This window comes from Stigmatopora argus, chromosome 18 (genome assembly GCF_051989625.1).
Source record: "Stigmatopora argus isolate UIUO_Sarg chromosome 18, RoL_Sarg_1.0, whole genome shotgun sequence".
Taxonomy (NCBI): domain Eukaryota; kingdom Metazoa; phylum Chordata; class Actinopteri; order Syngnathiformes; family Syngnathidae; genus Stigmatopora; species Stigmatopora argus.
In genome coordinates, this window is record NC_135404.1 from 4515861 (window position 1) to 4536457 (window position 20597).

Genomic DNA, 20597 nt, shown 5'->3' on the forward strand with positions numbered 1-20597 from the left:
GAGGCCATTTACTACTTTTTTGCCCTTGTGCCACCATTTTGGATAAGTGAATATAGATTAGTTAAATGTAATCCTCTGATTTATGACGTGAATATTCTCCTGCATCTTTCATAACATCACTGCTTAATCAAACGACTTTCCTTCGTTAATTTTTTTGTTCTATTTCCTGTCCCTAGAATACCTACCAGAGCCTAATGCTGTTTCAGAGGAAGGCCAGGGGTCTCTATTGTGTCAGACCCCTTTGGACTTGTTAAGAGAATGTGCCGAGAGTACAGCTAGCCACTGGATTCAGCTTTCGCGCAAAACAGATGGCAAAATGAAGCTGCTCCTCGCTTCGCTGGCCTTCCACGAGACCTCAACAGAAGTAGGACATTACTCAACAAAAGTTGAAATGTATTTACAATTTAGTTAATACCCCGCAGAGATAGCTGTCTTCAATTGATATTTTTTGAAAGAGTGTTTCCCCCTTAGCTGGTTACATGATGGGACATAAAAATTACACTCCCACGATACTCATGATCATTCTTATTTCCATCTTGCAGGTGCGTCGTATGTTGGAAAACCTGGAGGGGGACTATAAGAGGGAGGAGGACTGGTGCAAAGCAGAAAATGCTGAAATTGATTCCAGCTCTCAGATGGATCATCTGACCTGCATGAGCAGTAAACACCTGGCGCAGAAGGACGTTTTCCTCAAGGTATAACATACGTGTATCTACAAATGCATATAGAGGATCCCTCGCTATAACGTGGTTTACTTTTCACGGTTTGGCTACTTCACGGATTTGCATCGTGCATTGTGTTCTGCATTCTGATTGGCTAATAAGTCACTCCGCTTCTTCTCTATCTGTGCGCCAATAACGTTTCAGTTTAATATCTACACATACGTAAAACAGCTTGCCAAATTTACATTACGTACGTGCAAATTCGAGTTTCTCTAAAACCCGTAATGTTGACAAAACGCTCTAGAGCGACAAAAGTATTTAATTGTATCACGGGTTCTTTTTGGAACGTAACCCCAGCGAAAAACAAGGGTATACTGTATATGTCCTATACACGTGATAAATGACACCATGGAAGTTGTAAGCAGGGTTCCTGTGTTACATTTCTAATCGCAGATTATGCTATCTCTGTCATTCAGGCATGCACTCTGGCCAGAGGAATTGCTGACATCTTCCACCAGTACATGGAGAGGAACAGTGCTTCCATGGGAATTCTGAGTCCTGATAAAGAGCAGTGTGTTACAGGTCAGTTTGCGGAATAAAATCAAATGAACTGGAGTAATCTATAGCCTACAGCAAGGCGAAAATGCTAATGTTTACATTTACGCAAATTCTCAAAGAGCTTGCCAAAGATGCTCTTTTATGTTTCTTTTCTTTTCTAACACAATAAATTGGTAACTGTGTTGTTATTTCTTTATTCAAAGACATCTGCAATGACCTGAAAGAGAGAGAAAACCACGTCCTCCACCTCTGGGCCATTAAGAAGCAGCGACTCGAACAGTGTCAGCAATATGTGGCGTTTGAACGCCAGGCTAAAGAGGTGATGGTTGGAAAACTTTGAAAAATGTGTTTCTCGCTGTGACTTTACCAAAACGTAACAAATTTGTTTGTCTTTAGGCCCAGGATAAAATGAAAGACACATTAGAGCTTTACCTGTCCATACACTGCCCTGATGGCTTAAGTTTCCGCTACAGGCAGGAAGTGTTGAAGGAGCTGGAGGACTTTGACATCATTACCAAGGTAGGTTTGGTGTCACACACACCCTTATCTATAGGCTTGGATGCAATTGTGCAAAAACATTCTTTTTGTCTACTCTACTCTGCAGCATTTAGAAGATAGCGTGAAGCTACTCATCAAACTAGCAGACAGTTACTGCAGAAAAGGCCACAGCCATGCCAGCGCCATCAGAAAATGTGTGATGGCAGCTGACAAATGCTACCAGGATTTCACCTTGCAAATGGCCAAGCCCCCCTGCAGCCCGGAGAAAGTAAGTCGGATTTGACAATGTTATCAGCTTTCATGCTTCACAGTTTGAAAACCACATTTTCGAATTTTGTATTCTGCTGTGCACTCAAACTTGAGTGCTCACAAAATAACTGCATTTATGTCAATCATTAATCATCATGATGTTAATCAAAACTCATACAGTAAATACCGTATTTTGGGTGGGACTATAAGTTGCGCCTGAGTATAAACTGCACTCTCCAAAAAAGGCAAAATAGAGAGGGAAAAAAATAGAAAACGCAAAAGTATAAGCCACAGTTTTAGGATGGCAATTTTGTATTGTATCACAACCCAAGAATGAACATAAGTTAAAGTAACAGTAGTAAAATGAGATAAACAGGCTCAATTGGCATATGTTAACATAACAGGTTTCAGATAACAATAGCGTTGAAAAATAAACAACATGACAGGCAGTCGGTGGTCATAGAGAAAAACAAACATATAAAATTCACATTTGAGTATTCATCGAAAGCCCAGCCTAACAATGAATAAAGTGCGACTTAGAATCTGGAAAATATGGTAAATTAAGATCCTTCTCTTTCTATCGTTTGTCAGAATGTTGAACCGGATATAATCCCTGCTTCATGGCACAGCAAAACAGGGGATGACATCCATAAACTCAGCAAGAAGGAAAAGTCTCCACTCAGAAAAAGGTATGTTACTAACTCTACCATTTGTGAATTTAATTTTGGGTTTCAACAGAACAGGTTTTCTATTACTGAGAATACTTAGAGTAGAGTCTAACTTGGTCAAACTAAGCTGAGTTGTCCTGTTGTTTTCTGCAGGCTGCACAAGTGGTTCATCAGTTGTATGTAATGGCTGAAGCATCAGGCAGTCGACTACTTGGACCCAAAGCACAAGATGAGCTTACAATTGGAAAAAAATGCTGTATAGTACCTTTACAAAAATCAAATGTGTTAATGAATGAATATTCATATTTTTCTTGTAAATAGTTATTTTTATATAAACTTCAATTGATGTGTACAGAACGTTTTTGGACAATAAAGCAAATGCATATTTTTGGAACCTTGCCTCCTCCTTCACTCTATGGAAAACAAACATATGCACATTGTTGCCTTAGTTAAATTCCCTTTAGAATGTAGTTGTCTATGTAATCGGGGCCACTGAATGTAGTAAAAGAATGAAAAAAGAAATGCACGATCAGAAGGACATTGGGGAATTCCGACAAGCAGTTCTCAATGTCTGTCCGTCAAGCAAGTGTATTTCCGCTTCAATTCCACGTGCTTTATGGATGTCTCACCAGCAAACCTGGCAAAAACCCACACAGGCCTGGAGAGAACATGCAAAGTCCACACAAGGAGGGTTGAAACCAACCAGGGATTAAACCCTCGTTCTCAGAACTGTGAAGCAGACGTGAATATTTGGCAACAAACTTAGCAGGGAAAAGATTATTCACAGATGTGGGCTTTTGCATGCCTTTTTAAGGATTCCCTAAAAGAGAAAGCTTCACCACAAACTGTGCAGGAAAAAGGTTTTTCACCAGTGTGGGTTCTTGTGTGACTATTTAAGCTTCCTTTCTGAGTGAATGTTTGACCACAAACTGAGCAGGAAAAGGGTTTTTCACCAGTGTGGGTTCTTGCGTGACTAGTTAAGCTTCCCTTCTGTCTAAATGTCTGACTACAAACTGTGCAGGAAAAAGGTTTTTCACCGGTGTGAATCCTTGTGTGTGTATTTAAGTGTGCAATCTGTGTGAATGTTTGACGACAAACTGCGCAGGAAAAGGGTTTTTCACCAGTATGGGTTCTTGTGTGGCTTTTTAACTGGTCCTTTTGAGAAAATGTCTGACCACAAACTGCACAGGAAAAGGGTTTTTCACCAGTGTGTGTTCTTGTGTGGCTTTTTAACTGGTCCTTTTGAGAGAAAGTGTGACCACAAACAGAGCAGAAAAAGGGTTTTTCACCAGTGTGAGTTCTTGTGTGAACTTTTAAGGCGTTCTTGCGACGGAATTTCTTAGCACAGAGTGAGCAGGAAAAGGGTTTTTCACCTGTGTGGGCTCTTAAGTGGCTTTTTAAGTGTGCCTTCTGGGTGAATTTTTGGCTACAAATTGAGCACAGAAAGGGTTTTTCACCAGTGTGGGTTCTTGTGTGTCTTTTTAAATCTTGCTTTTGAGAAAAGGCCTTACCACAAATTGAGCACGAAAATGTTTTATCACCTTTATGGGTTCTTGCATGATTATTTAAGTTTTCCTTTTGTGTGAATGCTTGACCACAAACTGAACAGGAAAATAGTTTTTCATCCATGTGTGTTCTAATGTGTCGTTTTAAGCGGGGCTTTAGAGAGAAGGGTTTACTACAAATTGAGCAAGGATAAGGTTTCTCCTTATGGCTCCTCATATGTGTTTTCAAAGTAGACTTTGTCCCAAAGGTTTTCCCACACTGAGAGCATTTGCAGAGTTTGTCGCCACTGGGGTTTTTCTTAAGACCTTCATCGTCCTCATCAGCATAAAGCAAGTCATCGCTCTCTGATAAAGGAGCAATTAAATTTTCTGCTTGCCATCCTTCTGTTGAGCTGCTGCCATACAGAGGCTTCGCCCCTCTGCTGGCCACCTCCAGTTCATCTTCCCTTTTCAAGGGCTCACCAGTTGACATGGTGGCATCTTCTTCTTCCTTTTTGATTGGAAGTTTCTCATCTCTCATATTTTGTTGTGGGAACTCTGGCTCCTCCTCTTTGATTTGGGGAAGCTCAACTTCCCCTTTAAAGACAACAGACTGCTCATCAGGACCAATATATCTTCTAAAACCTGCAATGACACGAAGATAAATGATATATTTCATGGACTGTCTCTCTAACTAGAAGTCCTTTAGGTTAGACTGAAAATTTAAAGTCACTTACATCGGCATTGGTTGGGGCAATTTTCTACACAACAAAAATGAACCATTTTTTAAATTAAAATGACTGAATTTCTTCTTCACACTTTACAGTAATGAAACTAAATGGAAGTCATACATTTATGACCAATCAGTTGTGCTACTGTAGTATTCGCGTTAACAGCCAAATGAGCTTCAAACTGTTTAAAATGTGTCCAATTTTTTTCTTTAGCCTCCTGCATCAATGTAAGAACACAGCAAATAGAAAATTGTTTAAATCACTTTTTTTGCATCTTTCGATTTTTAAATATTTTCTAATTAAAACAAAACAAAACAAAACATTAGATTTTTTTTAAAATGTTTTTTATTTCTTTTCTATAAAATGAGGTAAAAGAGTAAATACATATCCCATTTATTTATAATCTGCATTTGAATTTTAACATTAAAAATGAAGTACTTTCCTGGACCTTAATAAAGTACAATAAAAATAAAAATACAAAATAGCACTAGTCTTAGATCGGCCTGTATCTGTAAACATTGTTATATATTTTCGAGACAAGTCAATCAGACGTCAACTCACCAGTGGCGGTCCGTGCATTTTCTTGTAGCGCCTTCAACGAATCAATCCAACCCTCAAAAACTATTTCATGGCTATAAAACCTCGACTGCAGCTACAGTAAATGGGGGTAAATCCACTTCCTAGCAGCATTTAATTATTAAATACAAATACTGGAGCTTTTCAGACATTACAACCGGGTAAGGGGGGTGATTTTCCCAGGAAAAGACAGCGATGAACGTCAATGGCGTACCGGCAAACATTGCCCGAAAATGGGGTAAAATCCAGCCGAAAACAGCATTTATTGATTAAATACAAATATTGGAGCTTTTTAGACATCAGAACCAGGCCCTCAGTATCATTTCCCCGGGAAAACGACAGCGATGAACGTCAATACGTCCATATCAGCTGTTAGAATAATGATTCAAACCTTTTAAATCATTATTAGTAATATTTAATTAAAAAAGGAAAAACATCTTTCAACATTTCTGGTTACACTTGCAAGGAAAATGCCTTGTGACGTCGTCTCAGTCCACAGTGCATTCTAAATTGTAGTAACTGAATCATTGTATTTAATCGCGACATTCGAAAAACATGTTTATGTAATCAGTACAATAACACCCTCGCTGGTTTAGAAAAACAACAGTCTGAGAAATGAAATGGAGAAAGTAGCCCTATTATGGAGAGGAATAGAGTCACAATCATTAATGCCATTGCCCCAAGGGCAACAATTGTTTTTACCATGACTTTTTATCTTTGTTTATGGGGTTCTCCTCTTGGAACGTTTCAATTGAGATAACCTTCTTATTGTGTGAAAGGTGGATCCAGGTTCCCCTCTCAGCTATCTTGATGGCTGTTGGTGTGGTCAGCAACACTTGGTATGGCCCCTCCCACTTTGCGTCACTCCAATGTTTCTTTTTTATACTGCGTATCAGCACCCAGTCTCCAGGAACCACCTTCGCTCCGTCCGTTTCCTGTTGAGAAGAACCATCTCCCTCTGGTAACTTAAGTTCGGTGCGTTTTTCTAAAGATTTTCTCATGTAGTCAGCTAAATTTGCCTCGTCATCCAATTCCCATTGTGTAGTGAATAATGGCAATTTGTATTTTCTACCAAACAGGACTTCATATGGGGTTAACCCACTTGAACTCGTGATGTTAATATATAATTTCACCAAATCAATACATTTTGTCCATGGTCTCTTTGTTTCTTCCATACATTTTCTTAGTCTATTTTTTATAGTTCCATTCATCCTTTCGACAAGGCCCGCCGATTGTGGGTGGTAGGCGCAATGATTTTGCAACGAGATATGGAATCTACTGCCAATTCCATCAATTATTTTGTTAACAAAATGGGTGCCATTATCACTACAAATGGTTTCTGGGATTCCATATCGTGGAATGATATCTTTACATAATGCTTTGGCTACCGTTAACGCATCTATGTGTTTTGTTGGGAAAATTTCAACCCATTTTGAAAAGGCATCAATAATCACTAAGCAGTATCTTTTCCCCTCACTTTTACTTAATTCAATAAAATCCATATGTATCCTTTGAAATTGATATGTAGCTTTTAGAAATTGCCCACGTCTTGGCCGTATCCCCCCTTGGGGATTATGCCGAGCACAAGCCAAACATGCTCTGCAAAATTTTTTTGCATATAGATTAAATCCATACGTTTTGTAGTGCCGTTGCACCAAAGCAACCATTCCCGCCGTGGAAACATGCGTTTTGCCATGATTCAAAATGGCCGCCCATATAAACAAATTTTTTGGTAAGATTGGTTGGCCTTCAATGCTCGCATAAACCCCATTTTGCAATTTCGCCCCTTTATCAATCCATAATTTGAATTCGGATTGTGGGCTTTGTAACTGCATCTTTGCCAAAATATCATCTGATTAGATGTTTTTGTCATATACCGAGTCTATCATTCCAATAAAGGGTTTCCTTGCAGCCTCCTTTGCCGCCACATCAGCAAAGGCATTCCCCAAGGAAACCTGATCATTTTTTGAAGTATGTGCTGCACATTTACAAACAGCAATATGTTTTGGGAGCTGCACCGCAGCTATCAGTCGTTGCAACAGTAGAAGATATCATACCCCTATTTGCCCAATAACTAGCGAAAACGTGGCACGATGAAAATGCATATTGACTATCTGTATAAATTGTAACATCCTCGTCGCTCATCAGGATGCATGCTTCCGTCAATGCAATTAACTCTGCCGCTTGCGCAGAGTAATTGGACGGCAATGGTTCCGCTTTTAAGATTTTAGTCGCGGTTACAACCGCATACCCCGTCCGAGTTTTTCCCATTTCGTCCTTACTAGCGGAACCATCAACAAAAAGGACTTCACCGCTGTCCAGCGGTTGATCTTTTAAATCCTTCCTGCACTTTGTAGCCTCTTCGGCTATCGCTTGACAATCATGTTGCTCTCCCTCCCCAGGAAGTGGCAACAAAGTAGCTGGATTAATTTTAACACACCTCTCGAGTGTGAGAAGCAGAATGGCTATGCAAGACAAATGTCTCGCCGGAGACAAAAATTTCATGTTTGTTTGTAGCAATAACGCCGCCACTGCATGCGGAACTCTAAGGGTTAAAGAATGAAAAAGCACTATCGTAGCGCTGCTCTCCACCGCCATAGAAGCTGCCACCACCGCCCGCACACAATGAGGAAGCGCGCAGGCCACCTTATCTAATCTGGACGAAAAGTATGCAACAGGCCTCATTTTCCCCCCGAATTCCTGAGTCAGCACAGATGTCATGAACTCCCCTTTACAGTCCACCATCTGCACAAAAGGCTTGTTATAATAAGGTAACGCTAAAGTACCACTAGTTACTAGCATCTGCTTTAACGTACAAAATGCCGTCTCAGCCTCCGCTGTCCAATTTAGAGCCGAGGACATTTTTAAAACATCATTCATTATTTTAGCAAGGGGAGATACAATCTCTGCATAATTTGGAATCCATGCCCTACAGTAATTAGTGAGACCTAAAAATGACATTATCTGTTTTTTAGTCAGTGGTTTAGGTGCGTCTAAGACCACCTTCTTTCTGTCATCTAAAATTTTCTTTCCACCTTTAACCAGATTATATCCTAAATATTTTACCTGTTCTTTACAAAGCTGCAATTTGTTTTTGCTTATTTTGTGGCCTTCTGCCGCCAGGTGCCCTATCAAGGCTACAGTGTCTATTCTACAGGCTTCTAAACTAGATGAAGCTATTAGTACATCATCCACATACACAATAATTTGGCTTCCCCCCTGCGGTTGGAACCTAGCTACACTGCTACTCATAATCTGTGAATATATCGTGGGGCTTTCACAGTATCCCCGTGGCAGTCTCGTAAAAGTATATTTTTTCCTTCCAAACGTGAAGGCAAACCAAAATTGACTATCCCGATCTAATGGGATGGAGAAAAAAGCGTTGCTTATGTCGATTACTGTAAAAAATGCCGCATCTGGATCCAAATTATTCAAAAGCGTGTGCGGGTCTGGCACACAAGGTGCGCGCTGAATTACTGCAGAGTTTACCGCTTGTAAATCCTGAACCATTCTCCATCCCCCAGAAGGGGCCGCCTTTCTCACTGGAAAAATTGGAGAGTTGCAAGGTAAATCCTCACAATCAATAATAACCCCCGCTTTTAACAAATCCTCAATTACAGGTTTTATTCCTTCCAAAGCATCAGGTTTTAACGGATATTGTCGGACACAGGGCCTGAGTTCAGATTTTGGTCTAATTATCACCGGTATCACCCCCTTTACTAGTCCTACATCAGAAGGTCCTTTGGACCATATCTCGGGAGGGACTGTTGCTAACAGCTCCTCTTCCTCTTCTGATAATAGGTATATCCCCGTTGTTGATCGTGCTAGTCATTGCAGGTAGATCCCCACCCGTACGCCCATAGTTTGAAACACCGCTTTTCTGTATGTCTCCGTAATTTCGCTATACTCAAGCCCTGTGTCTAATATACTCCAATCAGTTGCCCCGCGGGCCGTTTGTACAAAGTCACGCAGCACCTCTTTTCTCTGATTGTACGGTTTGCATAAGACAATGTGTGGAGTTGCCCATTCAAGAAAAAGGTTTCTATATCCCAAAGACAACTCAACCCCCCCACAACTGTTGAAATACCATCCGTGTACAGGTATTCCAATCTAATTTCAGCCGGCATGACCTGTGCTAATCTGTTCTCATAGATTTCATCATGCCCTTCAGACCTCTTGTACCACATCAGCACATGGAGGGAGTCTATATTTTCAACACTCTCCCGCATTCCAATCAAATCTGCAGCTGTAGATAACAGGGTGCTCCCCACCCCCGTCGGCGCGTTATCTGACACCTCTAGCGTATAGTAAAAAAATGCAGGTTGGCCCCCCTGCAACACATTCAATTGGCCATTTTGGATCTCTTTTCGCCTTTTAACCACTATATTACCACTAGCGGAGGGGACCAAAGCCAAGCCCAATTGTAATAGGCCATCCCTCCCCAGCAAATTGACAGGACACTCATGCACCACCAGCACAGACATTTTGCACGACTCCCCCTCCGGGTCCCTTATCCAAACCGTAAATGTCTCCGAAACGGCGGCAACTTGCCCACCTGCTGTTGTCACAAAAACCCTCCGTTTTGTATGTCTAGCCCCTGGAATATCCACTTTAATCGCAGTTTTACAAGCCCCGGTATCACACAAAAATTTTAATCGCATCCCATTCACGAACAGTGTGATTTCAGGTTTAATTGTATCGAGTGCCAATATCTCCGCTAAATTTAGTTCCACTTCCCTCTGCTCAAATCCATTGCTTATCTCGTTTTGAGCAGGCCCCCCGACTAGTCATGCTGATTGGCCTTCACTTTTAGAGGCCCTGTTATTTGGGCAATCGCGGGATATATGACCTATTTTCCCACAGATCCAACAGATTTTCTCTCTGTTACCTCGATTTCTGTTGAACTTCCCTGCATATTTTTTCTCATTATCCCTGTTAAAAGGTTTACGCTCCCACCCCTTATTTTGGTAAAAAATCCCGTCCTCGTTAGAGGGTGCCCCCCCTTTCTTTTCCCTTTCTTTTTTAAAACCTCTTCAGCATGGACCGCCTGATTTACGTATTGTTCAAGCGTGCCCGTAGGCCTGTCTACCCAGTGTTTTTCAATCCATTCCCTAAGTGTATAATTTGAATGAGCATGCAACACATTTTTTAGCTGCTCCTGATAAAGGCTGCCCACCGCGTGGTCTTCAGCGATGCCGCTGTTGGCCTTAAAACAAGCCGTCATCCTGATTTGATATTCTGCAAAAGGCTCACCATCCCTCTGCTTAGCTCTGCTGATCACGGTATAATTAGCTTTTGTTTTAAACTTCCCCGTAATCCGATCAATCAGTTCATGCACTCTCAAATTCAAATCACGACCGTCATGACACAACGGGCCACCATCAGCTTTTGGATTCCAATCACCTCTAACAGCATGCCAATCACCTTTTAACGCGAACATCCAAATTTGCTGCGTTTCCACCCCATTCAGGTGATAAGATCGTCTAATGTCCTCCATTTGCAAGACAAACTCCCCCACATCAACCTTGTGCGACGTGATGCCTTCTACGGCCTTTTTCACGTCGTCCTGCGTCCACGTCCTGTGTACCAGGATAGTAGGGGCCTGCTCCTTGCCCACATTAGGATTAGCAACTTCGATCATGGGATATTGTTCAATAAACACATCAGTCATTGGCGGCGCCCCAGGCTGGGGAGATAGCGTTTCTCCCCATGCCTTTGACCATTCCCCCACGGGCCCTCCCGACCTTGTCAGCCGGTCATTCATATTTGTCGGAGGGGGCCTCGGCAATATCTCCTCCTTTTTAACAGCAACAACACACTTCTTCCCCACCGGGCCAGTCTCATCATCCTCTTTTCTGTGGAATAACACAGCCTCTGTGTTTCCAGTCCCACCGTTATCAACTGATTTAACCCATCCATCACTTCGTTTCCTTGCCATCATAAACCAATAATAGGTATCATTATATCCCTCCTGTTCCATTTTGTTAAGGTTTCCCCCATGCTTAGCACGTATTTTATCCTGCAGTATCAATATCTTATGCATATTAAGCTGGCCAGCAAATCCATATTTATTTATCCATAAATTTAGATGTTTAATTCTCAAAGCGCTCTGATTCTCAACAAATTTCCAATCTTTACACGGCAGACGCATCTTTGGATCGTCGTCAATAGCCGCTTTACTGTTTCCACTACCCATTTTTGGAGTGGATTTGTGTGCCCCCGTAGTACCTTTTTTTCTTAGGTTTTTAACAACTACACACACACCCAAACACCGTCGACGTTTATAGACCACACTGTGTCTACCTGCTAGTGACTAGTATTCGCAGGGTTTTAAAATCGCTAATCCCCAGGACGCGAGCCTTACTTCTCAAAATAAGGCCTTCGCGTGTGATGCCTTTCACGCACTTGGAACCCGTCAACAATATGCAGAAATCACACACGGACTCACCAGTAAGTTGATAGATGTGTCCTCAGACACGACTCCATTTCCTCAGGGTACTTAGGAAGAACAACTTGGGCACCAATCTTCTGAGAACCTTCTATAGAACCACTGTAGAGAGCATCCTGGCGTACGGCATCACAGTGTGGTACGCTGGAAGCACGGCGGCAGACAAAAAGGCCATGCAGAAAGTGATTAACACTGCCCAGAGGATTGTCGGCTGCTCTCTGCCCTCACTTGAAGACATTGCCAGCCCTCGTTACCTCAGCAGAGCCAAGAACATCATAGGGGACCCTTACCACCCTGGTCACAATCTGTTCCAGCTGCTGCCCTCTGGCAGACGCTATAGGTCCCACAAAGCACGGACAAATAGGCTTAAGGACAGTTTTTTCCCCACATCCATCAGAAATCTAAACTCGCGCTAACATAACACACATTCCCCTCTGCGGTATATGAACAGATGTTTGGTTGGTGATCTGCCTCCTACTAGCTGACTGAGGAAAGGTAAGTGGAAGACAGTGAGAGGTAAGCGAGGGGTAAGCGACCTGTATCCTCAACAACGGAATGACAAATTACAAGTCCGTGACTTACACTTATTAGGTCTTTTGCCGATTAAACGTAGCTTATGGAGAAGCACCATCAATTTCGTCACACGCAGTTTCTGCGTGTGATGACAAGTAGGCTTTTGTGTTGTGATAATGACGACAGGGCCTATGTCCGATTATTATTATTATTATTTAAGGATAGTCGTAAACCGACTAGAATCCAGCCGCTGCCGAGAAATATTCCAGCCTGGGAAAGGGATTTCTTTTGCCGTGCACGGTCACTCCAGATATTGAACTGCAGCGTCTGGATTCCTTATCGGTGTGTTGACCCCGGCTACTCGAAGGACCAAAATGTTAGAATAATGATTCAAACCTTTTAAATCATTATTAGTAATATTTAATTAAAAAAGGAAAAACATCTTTCAACATTTCTGGTTACACTTGCAAGGAAAATGCCTTGTGACGTCGTCTCAGTCCACAGTGCATTCTAAATTGTAGTAACTGAATCATTGTATTTAATCGCGACATTCGAAAAACATGTTTATGTAATCAGTACAATAACACCCTCGCTGGTTTAGAAAAACAACAGTCTGAGAAATGAAATGGTGTGACAACCCCCAAAACAATGGTGTGAAGAATTGCATAATATTTTCATTATAAGGTAAACAAAGTAGTATTATAATGTAAGCAAAGCATTCTAAAGTAAACCAAGCAGGATTATAATGTAAACAAAGCAGTATTATAATGTAAGCAAAGCCGTATTTTCAAATCTGCTGGTGGAGTCTCGTCATAACAGTCTCATTTGGTCCTGCCGGGAGAAGTGTCCGTAACGCCGTGACCTCTTTTTCTTTGCCCTTGAGGAGTCGAATGTGGAGGAAAAAGTCCATCTTCCCATGACTTGATTTATAGCCTTACTACTTATTGAAAAATGCTTACAACACATATAGAATATTCCATAATAATTCTAACATCAGCTATTCACGAAACTGCAAATATTGCACTAAAATGGGGTAAAATCCACTTCCTATCAGCATTAATTGATTAAATACGAATACTGGAGCTTTTCAGACATTACAACCGGGCCAGGGAGGTGATTTCCCCGGGAAAAGACAGCGATGGATGTCAATGGCGAAACGGCAAAAATTGCACTGTATTTCTGGCATAGTCCGTCTTGAAAATTGCTTTAAATTAACACAACAATATATTTGCTTGTGCAGCTAGCTCCAGATACAGTTTGGTAGCTAATCATAGTTGGTGAAAGAGATGACGTATCCCTACGCCTGCGACAAGGCAATGACGTATCCCTACGCCTGCGACAAGGCAATGACGTATCCCTACGCCTGCGACAAGGCAATGACGTATCCCTACGCCTGCGACAAGGCAATGACGTATCCCTACGCCTGCGACAAGGCAATGACGTATCCCTACGCCTGCGACAAGGCAATGATGTATCCCTACGGCTGCGACAAGGCAATGACGTATCCCTACGCCTGCGACAAGGCAATGACGTATCCCTACGCCTGCGACAATACATTGTGGTGTTGCCAACTCGAAATTTGATTGGTTAAAGCAACAGTCTTATTGACGCTTGTTTAATGCAGCAGAGCCCACAGAACTGATTGTGAAGGCTTTGAGGCAGATTTCTGACCCTGGCAACAAATAATGGCTGAAATGTTATTGGTTAAATGCTTCAATATGAAAACACACATATGGAAGCAGTGCACCCAGGGGGGAAAGCAATGGAAGGAACCTAACAGACAATTTGGAATTTTTTAATAAACATTGATGGACAAAATATAATATATGATTCAGATATTACTTAGGCCAGCAGACAAGGCCTTGAAGGCCCTGACGGCCCTCCACTGCAACTCACCTGACATTTTGGGGTTTAATGATTGCTTGTGAGGCGATGTGTTGATGTCAAGCGCCTTGTTTCTTCTTTTTATTAGTGGCTAACTTAGGCTAGGCTAAGCTAAACAAGCCACGTCAACGTCCTCCTAAACGACGGATTCTCAGTATGCCTTAAAATTTCTGTCACATTTCGCTGGACAAGGGGAGATAAAAAGTAGATCTTCTCAAAACCGAGGAAAGAAAAGCATAAGATAAAGGCTGATTCCTCCCCGAGTGGGACCGAAGTCGGATTGCTACCGATTGCTACTGCGCATGCGCGAAGCAACGTCGTTTCCTCTCAAGGAACGAGAGATACATAATTTGAGTTATAAAACTAACGAGATATTCATGATCATTTTGAGTCAAGTCAAAGTGTTATCGACCAGTGAAAGCAAAAATGTGAATATGTAACACTTCCAAGTCCCGGGGATTTAATGGTTAATGTAATGGTCGAATCGGATTCGAGGAGGAAGGCTCGAGATTAACATATCTATCTTCAAGCCGTCTCAGAACTCGTTTATGCTGTGCGACCAACTTTAGCTTAGCTTAGTTTAGCTAGCAGCAGCCAAAGGAACAAGTCTTCCTGTCATCGAATACCTCGTTGAAGCTTTGCACCCTACTTAACTTAGCCTAGCTAGCAGCTATCAAAGGAACAAGTCGTCGAAGAACTCGCTTGAGTTTGCGGGCTACTTTAGCTTAGCATAGCTAGCAGCTATCACAGGCGCCTCCATCAGAATTCACGTATGGAAATGCCCGCAAGAGCAAAACTGCTAAAGTTCTAGGAGGACCTTTTTGACGTCAAACAGGAGCCTTCACCTCAGCAGCGTTCGACCGTTTGCAAAATGACGCACCAGAAAGTTTTTCTTCATAGACTCGAAGGTGGGTACACTTTTTACTTTCATATATTCCTTTAAAGGTATTCTTTTGACATGACACTATTTTAGTGTACGTACATTTTCATGAATTCGCGCTAGCCCCATTCGAAGGAAAAAATATATGCCCAGAGGCATTAAAGCAGGGATGGGCAAACTTTTTGATTCACGGGCCACAATGGGTTCTAACATTTGACAGAGGGTCCGGACCAGGAGCAGATGGATGGATTGCTTTGGTAACCCCACCTCAGTGGAGAAAAAAATACACATCTTGGGGTATAGAGAAAACGTGTGCTTTAATTTCAAATAAAGATGAGTGTTAGAATTATTATGGAATATTCTATATGTGTTGTAAGCATTTTTCAATAAGTAGTAAGGCTATAAATCAAGTCATGGGAAGATGGACTTTTTCCTCCACATTCTACTCCTCAAGGGCAAAGAAAAAGAGGTCACGGCGTTACGGACACTTCTACCAAATGTTATGACGAGATTCCACCAGCAGATTTGAAAATACGGCTTTGCTTACATTATAATACTGCTTTGTTTACCTTGAAAGCATTCCTCACACTGTTGTTTTTCTAACCAGCGAGAGTGTTATTGTACTGATTACATAACCATGTTTTTCGAATGTCGCGATTAAATACAATGATTCAGTTACTGCAATTCAGAATGCACTGTGGACTGAGACGACGTCACAAGGCATCTCCTTCGAAGTTGTAAGCAGAATATGTTGAAAGATGTTCTTCCTTTTTTAATTAAATATTACTAATAATGATTTAAAAGGTTTGAATCATTATTCCAACAATGAGCATTACAACAAAACATCTGACTTTGGAATGAGTCTTGAAACACTGAAAATCAAAAGAACAAAATGTTCCTTTTTTAAATTACCATTTCTATTTTAAAGCACGGAAAGTTCTGTTGTCCTTAAGACAAAACAGTGGCAGCAAGTCAGTCTTTGGAGCGGAATGATATTTGATCAGTGCGCACTGTTTATTTTGAGAATGTGCGCATCACGGAGACACTTTCAATTTTAATGGGAACAGTGTTGTTGGTCTCCTTTTTTAGCCAGCGCATCAAAGTGTGGATCTAGTTTTGTTGTGGCGATTTTCAGAATGGATCTGAGGTGTTAACTTGGATCTGTGGCTGACTTTGTTGATGTTCATGATGCTAAAGGTCTGTTCACACACGTAGGTTGAGCCGAACAATGCCAGCATCTTCTGCCCCGCCCGCTGCAGCCTTGGAAATGCTGCTTTATTGAGTGAAACATAGAAGTCATTTAGTTTCAGAGAGTTGAACTTCTCTTTTAAGACAGGGTTGGCTGAAGGTCGATCAGTTCGAGCTGGAGCTTCTCTGGGGCATTTTCGGGGTCTTGTGACCCCATCTTTTTGTTTAGGATGCTCTTGATATCGTCATCTATTAGTTCCACACGCCGAGTCACTGTCCGCCGTGATAAACTGATTTTCTCAAATTTGTCTTTGGTCTCCGGGCACAAAATACCTGTTGTCTCCGGGCACAAAATACCTGTTGTCTCCACCATACATTCTTTTAAACACCTGCCCTCAGACAGTGTTTTGCTGGCCTTTGCTATTTTGAAAGAAAGCATAAAACTGGCCTTGGTACTTGACTCTTGAATGGCAGTGTGACAATGAAAAAAACTTTGTTGAGCCTTTAAATTACCTGCCAACTTCTGAGCAGCAGCTTCCCTTTCTTTTGTTGACAACTTGCTAACATTGTTAGCGTGTTTTGTAGCAAAGTGACAGGCTAATTTTATACTCTTTGAAAACCGCAATAGTTTCTTGGCATAATAGGCAAACGGGGATGATCGGTGTTCAGCGAAAAAATATTTAGTTGGCCACTCCGTAATGAACACTCGACATTCTTTGTCCACTTTGCGTTTCGTAGGTCCGCTCATCTTTACCGAAGGGCTGATGGATCGAGAAGAGTCTAAAGGGAAATAGCAAACGTGGAGTAAAACGCCCTACGCTTCACCAATGTATCCACAGTGCTATCTAGTTAACAAAAACAGAAATGCAGGGGAAATAAAAATTAACAAGGTTTATTAATGTAATATTATCATGTTCGGTGGGCCGTATTAAAACGTTTAACAGGCCACATGTGGCCCCCGGGCCGTAGTTTGCCAATGCCTGCATTAAAGAGTCATTAAAGCTACTCCCCCTACATTTTTGGCTGCATGCTTGAGTGACATAACACTTACTTACATGCACTAAATTCTCATCTCATTTTCTGAACCGCTTTATCCTCATTAGTTTCATGGGGGTGCTGGAGCCTATCCCAGCTGTCTCCGGGTAGGAGGCACAGGACACCCTGAGTCGGTGGCCAGCCGATCATAGGGCACAAGGAGATGGACAACCATGCACACTCACACCCATACCTGGGGGGCAAATTAGAGTGTCCAATCAGCCTACCCTGCATGTTTTTGGAAATGTGGAGGGAAACCGGAGTACCCAGAGGAAACCCACGCAAGCCCGGGGAGAACATGCAAACTCCACACAGGTGGGACGTGACCTGGATTTTAACCCCTGAATGCAAATAATATTTTTCTCTTTATGAAAAACAAAAATGGAAATGTTTAATGTTTTCTTTAAAAAAAACACTGTAAAATTTATTTTTAAGCCAACCATCTTTTTCTAAAATATTCATTTCGAAAATTACATTATTTTTCTCTTTTTTCATTTATACTTCAATGTCATCATTCCCCAAAATGATAATAGACTAGCTACTGATTAAAACAATGTTTTTTTAAATGCCTCCCTTTTGGTGAAAAAATTGTAACTAAAGTAAAATCTAAAAAGTTTGAGAATTTTTATGATCGACAGTCCATGAAATATATCATTTATCTTCATGTCTTTGCAGCTAAATATCTTCGTCCTGATGGGCAAGAGTCTGTTGGCTTTAAAGAGGAAGTTGAGCTACCCCAAATCAAAGGGGAGGAGCCAGAGTCGCCTCAACACCAAAAGAGAGAAGAGCAACTTAAGATAAAAACGGAGGATGATGATGTCACCTGGTCACCTGGTGAGTCCTTGAAGCGGCAAGATGATATGGGCGGGGCCAGCGGAGGGGCGGAGCCTGCAAACACCTCAACATGGCCCCAAATTAAAGAGGAGCTGCAGTTTCTTCAACACCAAATGAGAAAAGAGCAACCTCCAATCAAAATAGAGCAAGAAGATGTCACCTGGTCAACTGGTGAGCCTTTCAAGAGTGAAGATGATCTGGGCGTGGCCAGCAGAGGGGCGGAGCTTGCAAACACCTCAACATGGCCCCAAATTAAAGAGGAGGAGCCGGAGTTCCCTCAACACCAAATGAGAAAAGAGCAACCCCCAATCAAAATAGAGCAAGAAGATGTCACCTGGTCAACTGGTGAGCCGTTCAAGAGTGAAGATGATCTGGGCGTGGCCAGCAGAGGGGCGGAGCTTGCAAACACCTCAACATTGCCCCAAATTAAAGAGGAGGAGCCGGAGTTCCCTCAACACCAAATGAGAAAAGAGCAACCTCCAATCAAAATGGAGGAAGAATATGTTACCTGGTCAACTGGTGAGCTTTTCAAGAGTAAAGATGATCTGGGCGTGGCCAGCACAGGGGCGGAGCTTGCAAACACCTCAACATGGCCCCAAATTAAAGAGGAGGAGCCGGAGTTCCCTCAACACCAAATGAGAAAAGAGCAACCTCCAATCAAAATAGAGCAAGAAGATGTCACCTGGTCAACTGGTGAGCCTTTCAAGAGTGAAGATGATCTGGGCGTGGCCAGCAGAGGGGCGGAGCTTGCAAACACCTCAACATTGCCCCAAATTAAAGAGGAGGAGCCGGAGTTCCCTCAACACCAAATGAGAAAAGAGCAACCTCCAATCAAAATGGAGGAAGAATATGTTACCTGGTCAACTGGTGAGCTTTTCAAGAGTAAAGATGATCTGGGCGTGGCCAGCACAGGGGCGGAGCCTCTGAACAGCAGCTCAACAGAAGGATGGCAAGCAGACAGTTTCCTTGCTCCTCCACCAGATGGTGACGACTTGCTTTGTGGAGATGAAGAGGAAAATCCCAGTGGCGACAAACTCTGCAAATTTTCTCAGGGTGGGAAACCCTTCTTAGGGTCAACCCACAATGGTGAAAAACCCTTCTCCTGTTCAGTTTGTGGTAAAACATTTACAAATAAGGGAAGTTTAAAAATACACACAAGAACCCACACTGGGGAAAAACCATTTCCGTGCTCAGTTTGTGGTCAAGCATTCGCAGAGAAGGGAAGGTTAAAAGTCCACACAAGAACCCACACTGGTGAAAAACCATTTTCGTGCTTAGTTTGTGGTAAAATATTTACACAGAAGGGAAGTTTAAAAAGACACACAAGAACCCACACTGGTGAAAAACCATTTTCATGCTCAGTTTGTGGTCAAGCATTCACAAACAAGATAAGCTTACAAACCCATGCAATAACCCACACTGGTAATAAACCATTTTCGTGCTTTGTTTGTGGTAAAACATTTACACAGAAGGGAAGTTTAAAAATACACACAAGAACCCACACTGGTGAAAAACCATTTTCATGCTCCATTTGTCGTCAAGGATTCACACACAAGATAAGCTTACAAAACCATGCAATAACCCACACTGGTGAAAAACAATTTTCGTGCTTTGTTTGTGGTAAAAAATTTACAGAGAAGGGAAGTTTAAAAAGACACTCAAGAACGCACACTAGTGAAAAACTATTTTCGTGCTCAGTTTGTGGTCAAGCATTCACACACAAGGGAAGCTTACAAACCCACACAAGAACCCACACTGGTGAAAACCTCTTTTCTTGCTTGATTTGTGGTAAAAATTTCTCTCAAAAGCATCACTTAAAAGGCCACACAAGAACTCACACTGGTGAAAAACCATTTTCATGTTCAGTTTGTGGTCAAGCATTCGCAGAGCAGGGAGCGTTAAAAGTCCACACAAGAATCCACACTGGTGAAAAACCATTTTTATGCTCAGTTTGTGGTCAAGCATTCGCAGAGAAGGGACATTTAAAAGTCCACACAAGAACCCACACGGGTGAAAAACCATTTTCGTGCTTAGTTTGTGGTAAAACATTTACACAGAAGGGAAGTTTAAAAATACACACAAGAACCCACACTGGTGAGAAACCATTTTCATGCTCCATTTGTGGTCAGGCATTCACATACAAGGTAGGCTTACAAACCCACGCAAAAACCCACACTGGTGAGAATCCCTCAAGTGTCATTTTTTCATTATGTTTTGATAAAAATAGTCTGCCGTGAATTTGGCTGTGAAAGACAAAGAGAGAAATACACAAGTTGAGTTTTATTTCATTTGATCTTTTCAGCATTTTTCAATTAGGTTTGTAAGCTGGCACATCCATTTAATTGTTTTTCTTCTTTTCAACTTTTCCAGAACTGACTTTGTGTTCATT

At 41.9% G+C, this 20597-nt stretch overlaps 4 protein-coding genes across 7 annotated transcripts in view; 3 read left to right on the forward strand and 1 right to left on the reverse strand.

Moving 5' to 3' along the window:
- LOC144092932 (uncharacterized) overlaps positions 1-20597 on the forward strand; it is a 47321-nt gene that overhangs the window by 24876 nt on the left and 1848 nt on the right. The window lies entirely within an intron of this gene.
- Positions 630-2912, forward strand: LOC144092940 (triple functional domain protein-like). The gene is made up of 7 exons (XM_077626119.1): positions 630-695; positions 1139-1244; positions 1424-1539; positions 1617-1739; positions 1825-1986; positions 2559-2656; positions 2789-2912. Exons 1-7 carry the CDS (start codon positions 636-638, stop codon positions 2817-2819), a joined length of 696 nt encoding a protein of 231 aa, XP_077482245.1. The 5' UTR covers positions 630-635; the 3' UTR covers positions 2820-2912.
- Positions 2262-14656, reverse strand: LOC144092930 (uncharacterized). 3 transcript variants are annotated; one of them, XM_077626102.1, is made up of 3 exons: positions 14284-14633; positions 11875-12018; positions 2262-4764 (listed from the first exon to the last, which is right to left on the reverse strand). In XM_077626102.1, the coding sequence occupies exon 3, from the start codon at positions 4658-4660 to the stop codon at positions 3413-3415; it is 1248 nt and encodes a 415-aa protein (XP_077482228.1). In that variant the 5' UTR covers positions 4661-4764; positions 11875-12018; positions 14284-14633; the 3' UTR covers positions 2262-3412. The 3 variants fall into 3 exon arrangements, 2 of the variants coding, with proteins under 2 accessions (XP_077482228.1, XP_077482227.1); XR_013306173.1 differs by lacking the exon at positions 2262-4764 and adding an exon at positions 4792-6361 and having other exon boundaries at positions 14284-14656; XM_077626101.1 differs by lacking the exon at positions 11875-12018 and having other exon boundaries at positions 14284-14636.
- LOC144092920 (uncharacterized) lies at positions 14524-20596 on the forward strand. 2 transcript variants are annotated; one of them, XM_077626086.1, is made up of 3 exons: positions 14524-15179; positions 17443-17689; positions 18050-20596. In XM_077626086.1, exon 3 carries the CDS (start codon positions 18235-18237, stop codon positions 20443-20445), a length of 2211 nt encoding a protein of 736 aa, XP_077482212.1. In that variant the 5' UTR covers positions 14524-15179; positions 17443-17689; positions 18050-18234; the 3' UTR covers positions 20446-20596. The 2 variants fall into 2 exon arrangements, with proteins under 2 accessions (XP_077482212.1, XP_077482211.1); XM_077626085.1 differs by lacking the exon at positions 17443-17689.

Bases quoted from the DNA above. Each gene is read 5' to 3' on its own strand.
- LOC144092940 (XM_077626119.1), top strand. From the start codon at position 636: ATGGATCATCTGACCTGCATGAGCAGTAAACACCTGGCGCAGAAGGAC. The intron at 696-1,138 runs GTATAACATACG...TCTGTCATTCAG, and splicing joins AGAAGGACGTTTTCCTCAAG to GCATGCACTCTGGCCAGAGG. The intron at 1,740-1,824 runs GTAGGTTTGGTG...TCTACTCTGCAG, and splicing joins ACTTTGACATCATTACCAAG to CATTTAGAAGATAGCGTGAA.
- LOC144092920 (XM_077626085.1), top strand. From the start codon at position 15,143: ATGACGCACCAGAAAGTTTTTCTTCATAGACTCGAAG. The intron at 15,180-18,049 runs GTGGGTACACTT...ATGTCTTTGCAG, and splicing joins TTTTCTTCATAGACTCGAAG to CTAAATATCTTCGTCCTGAT.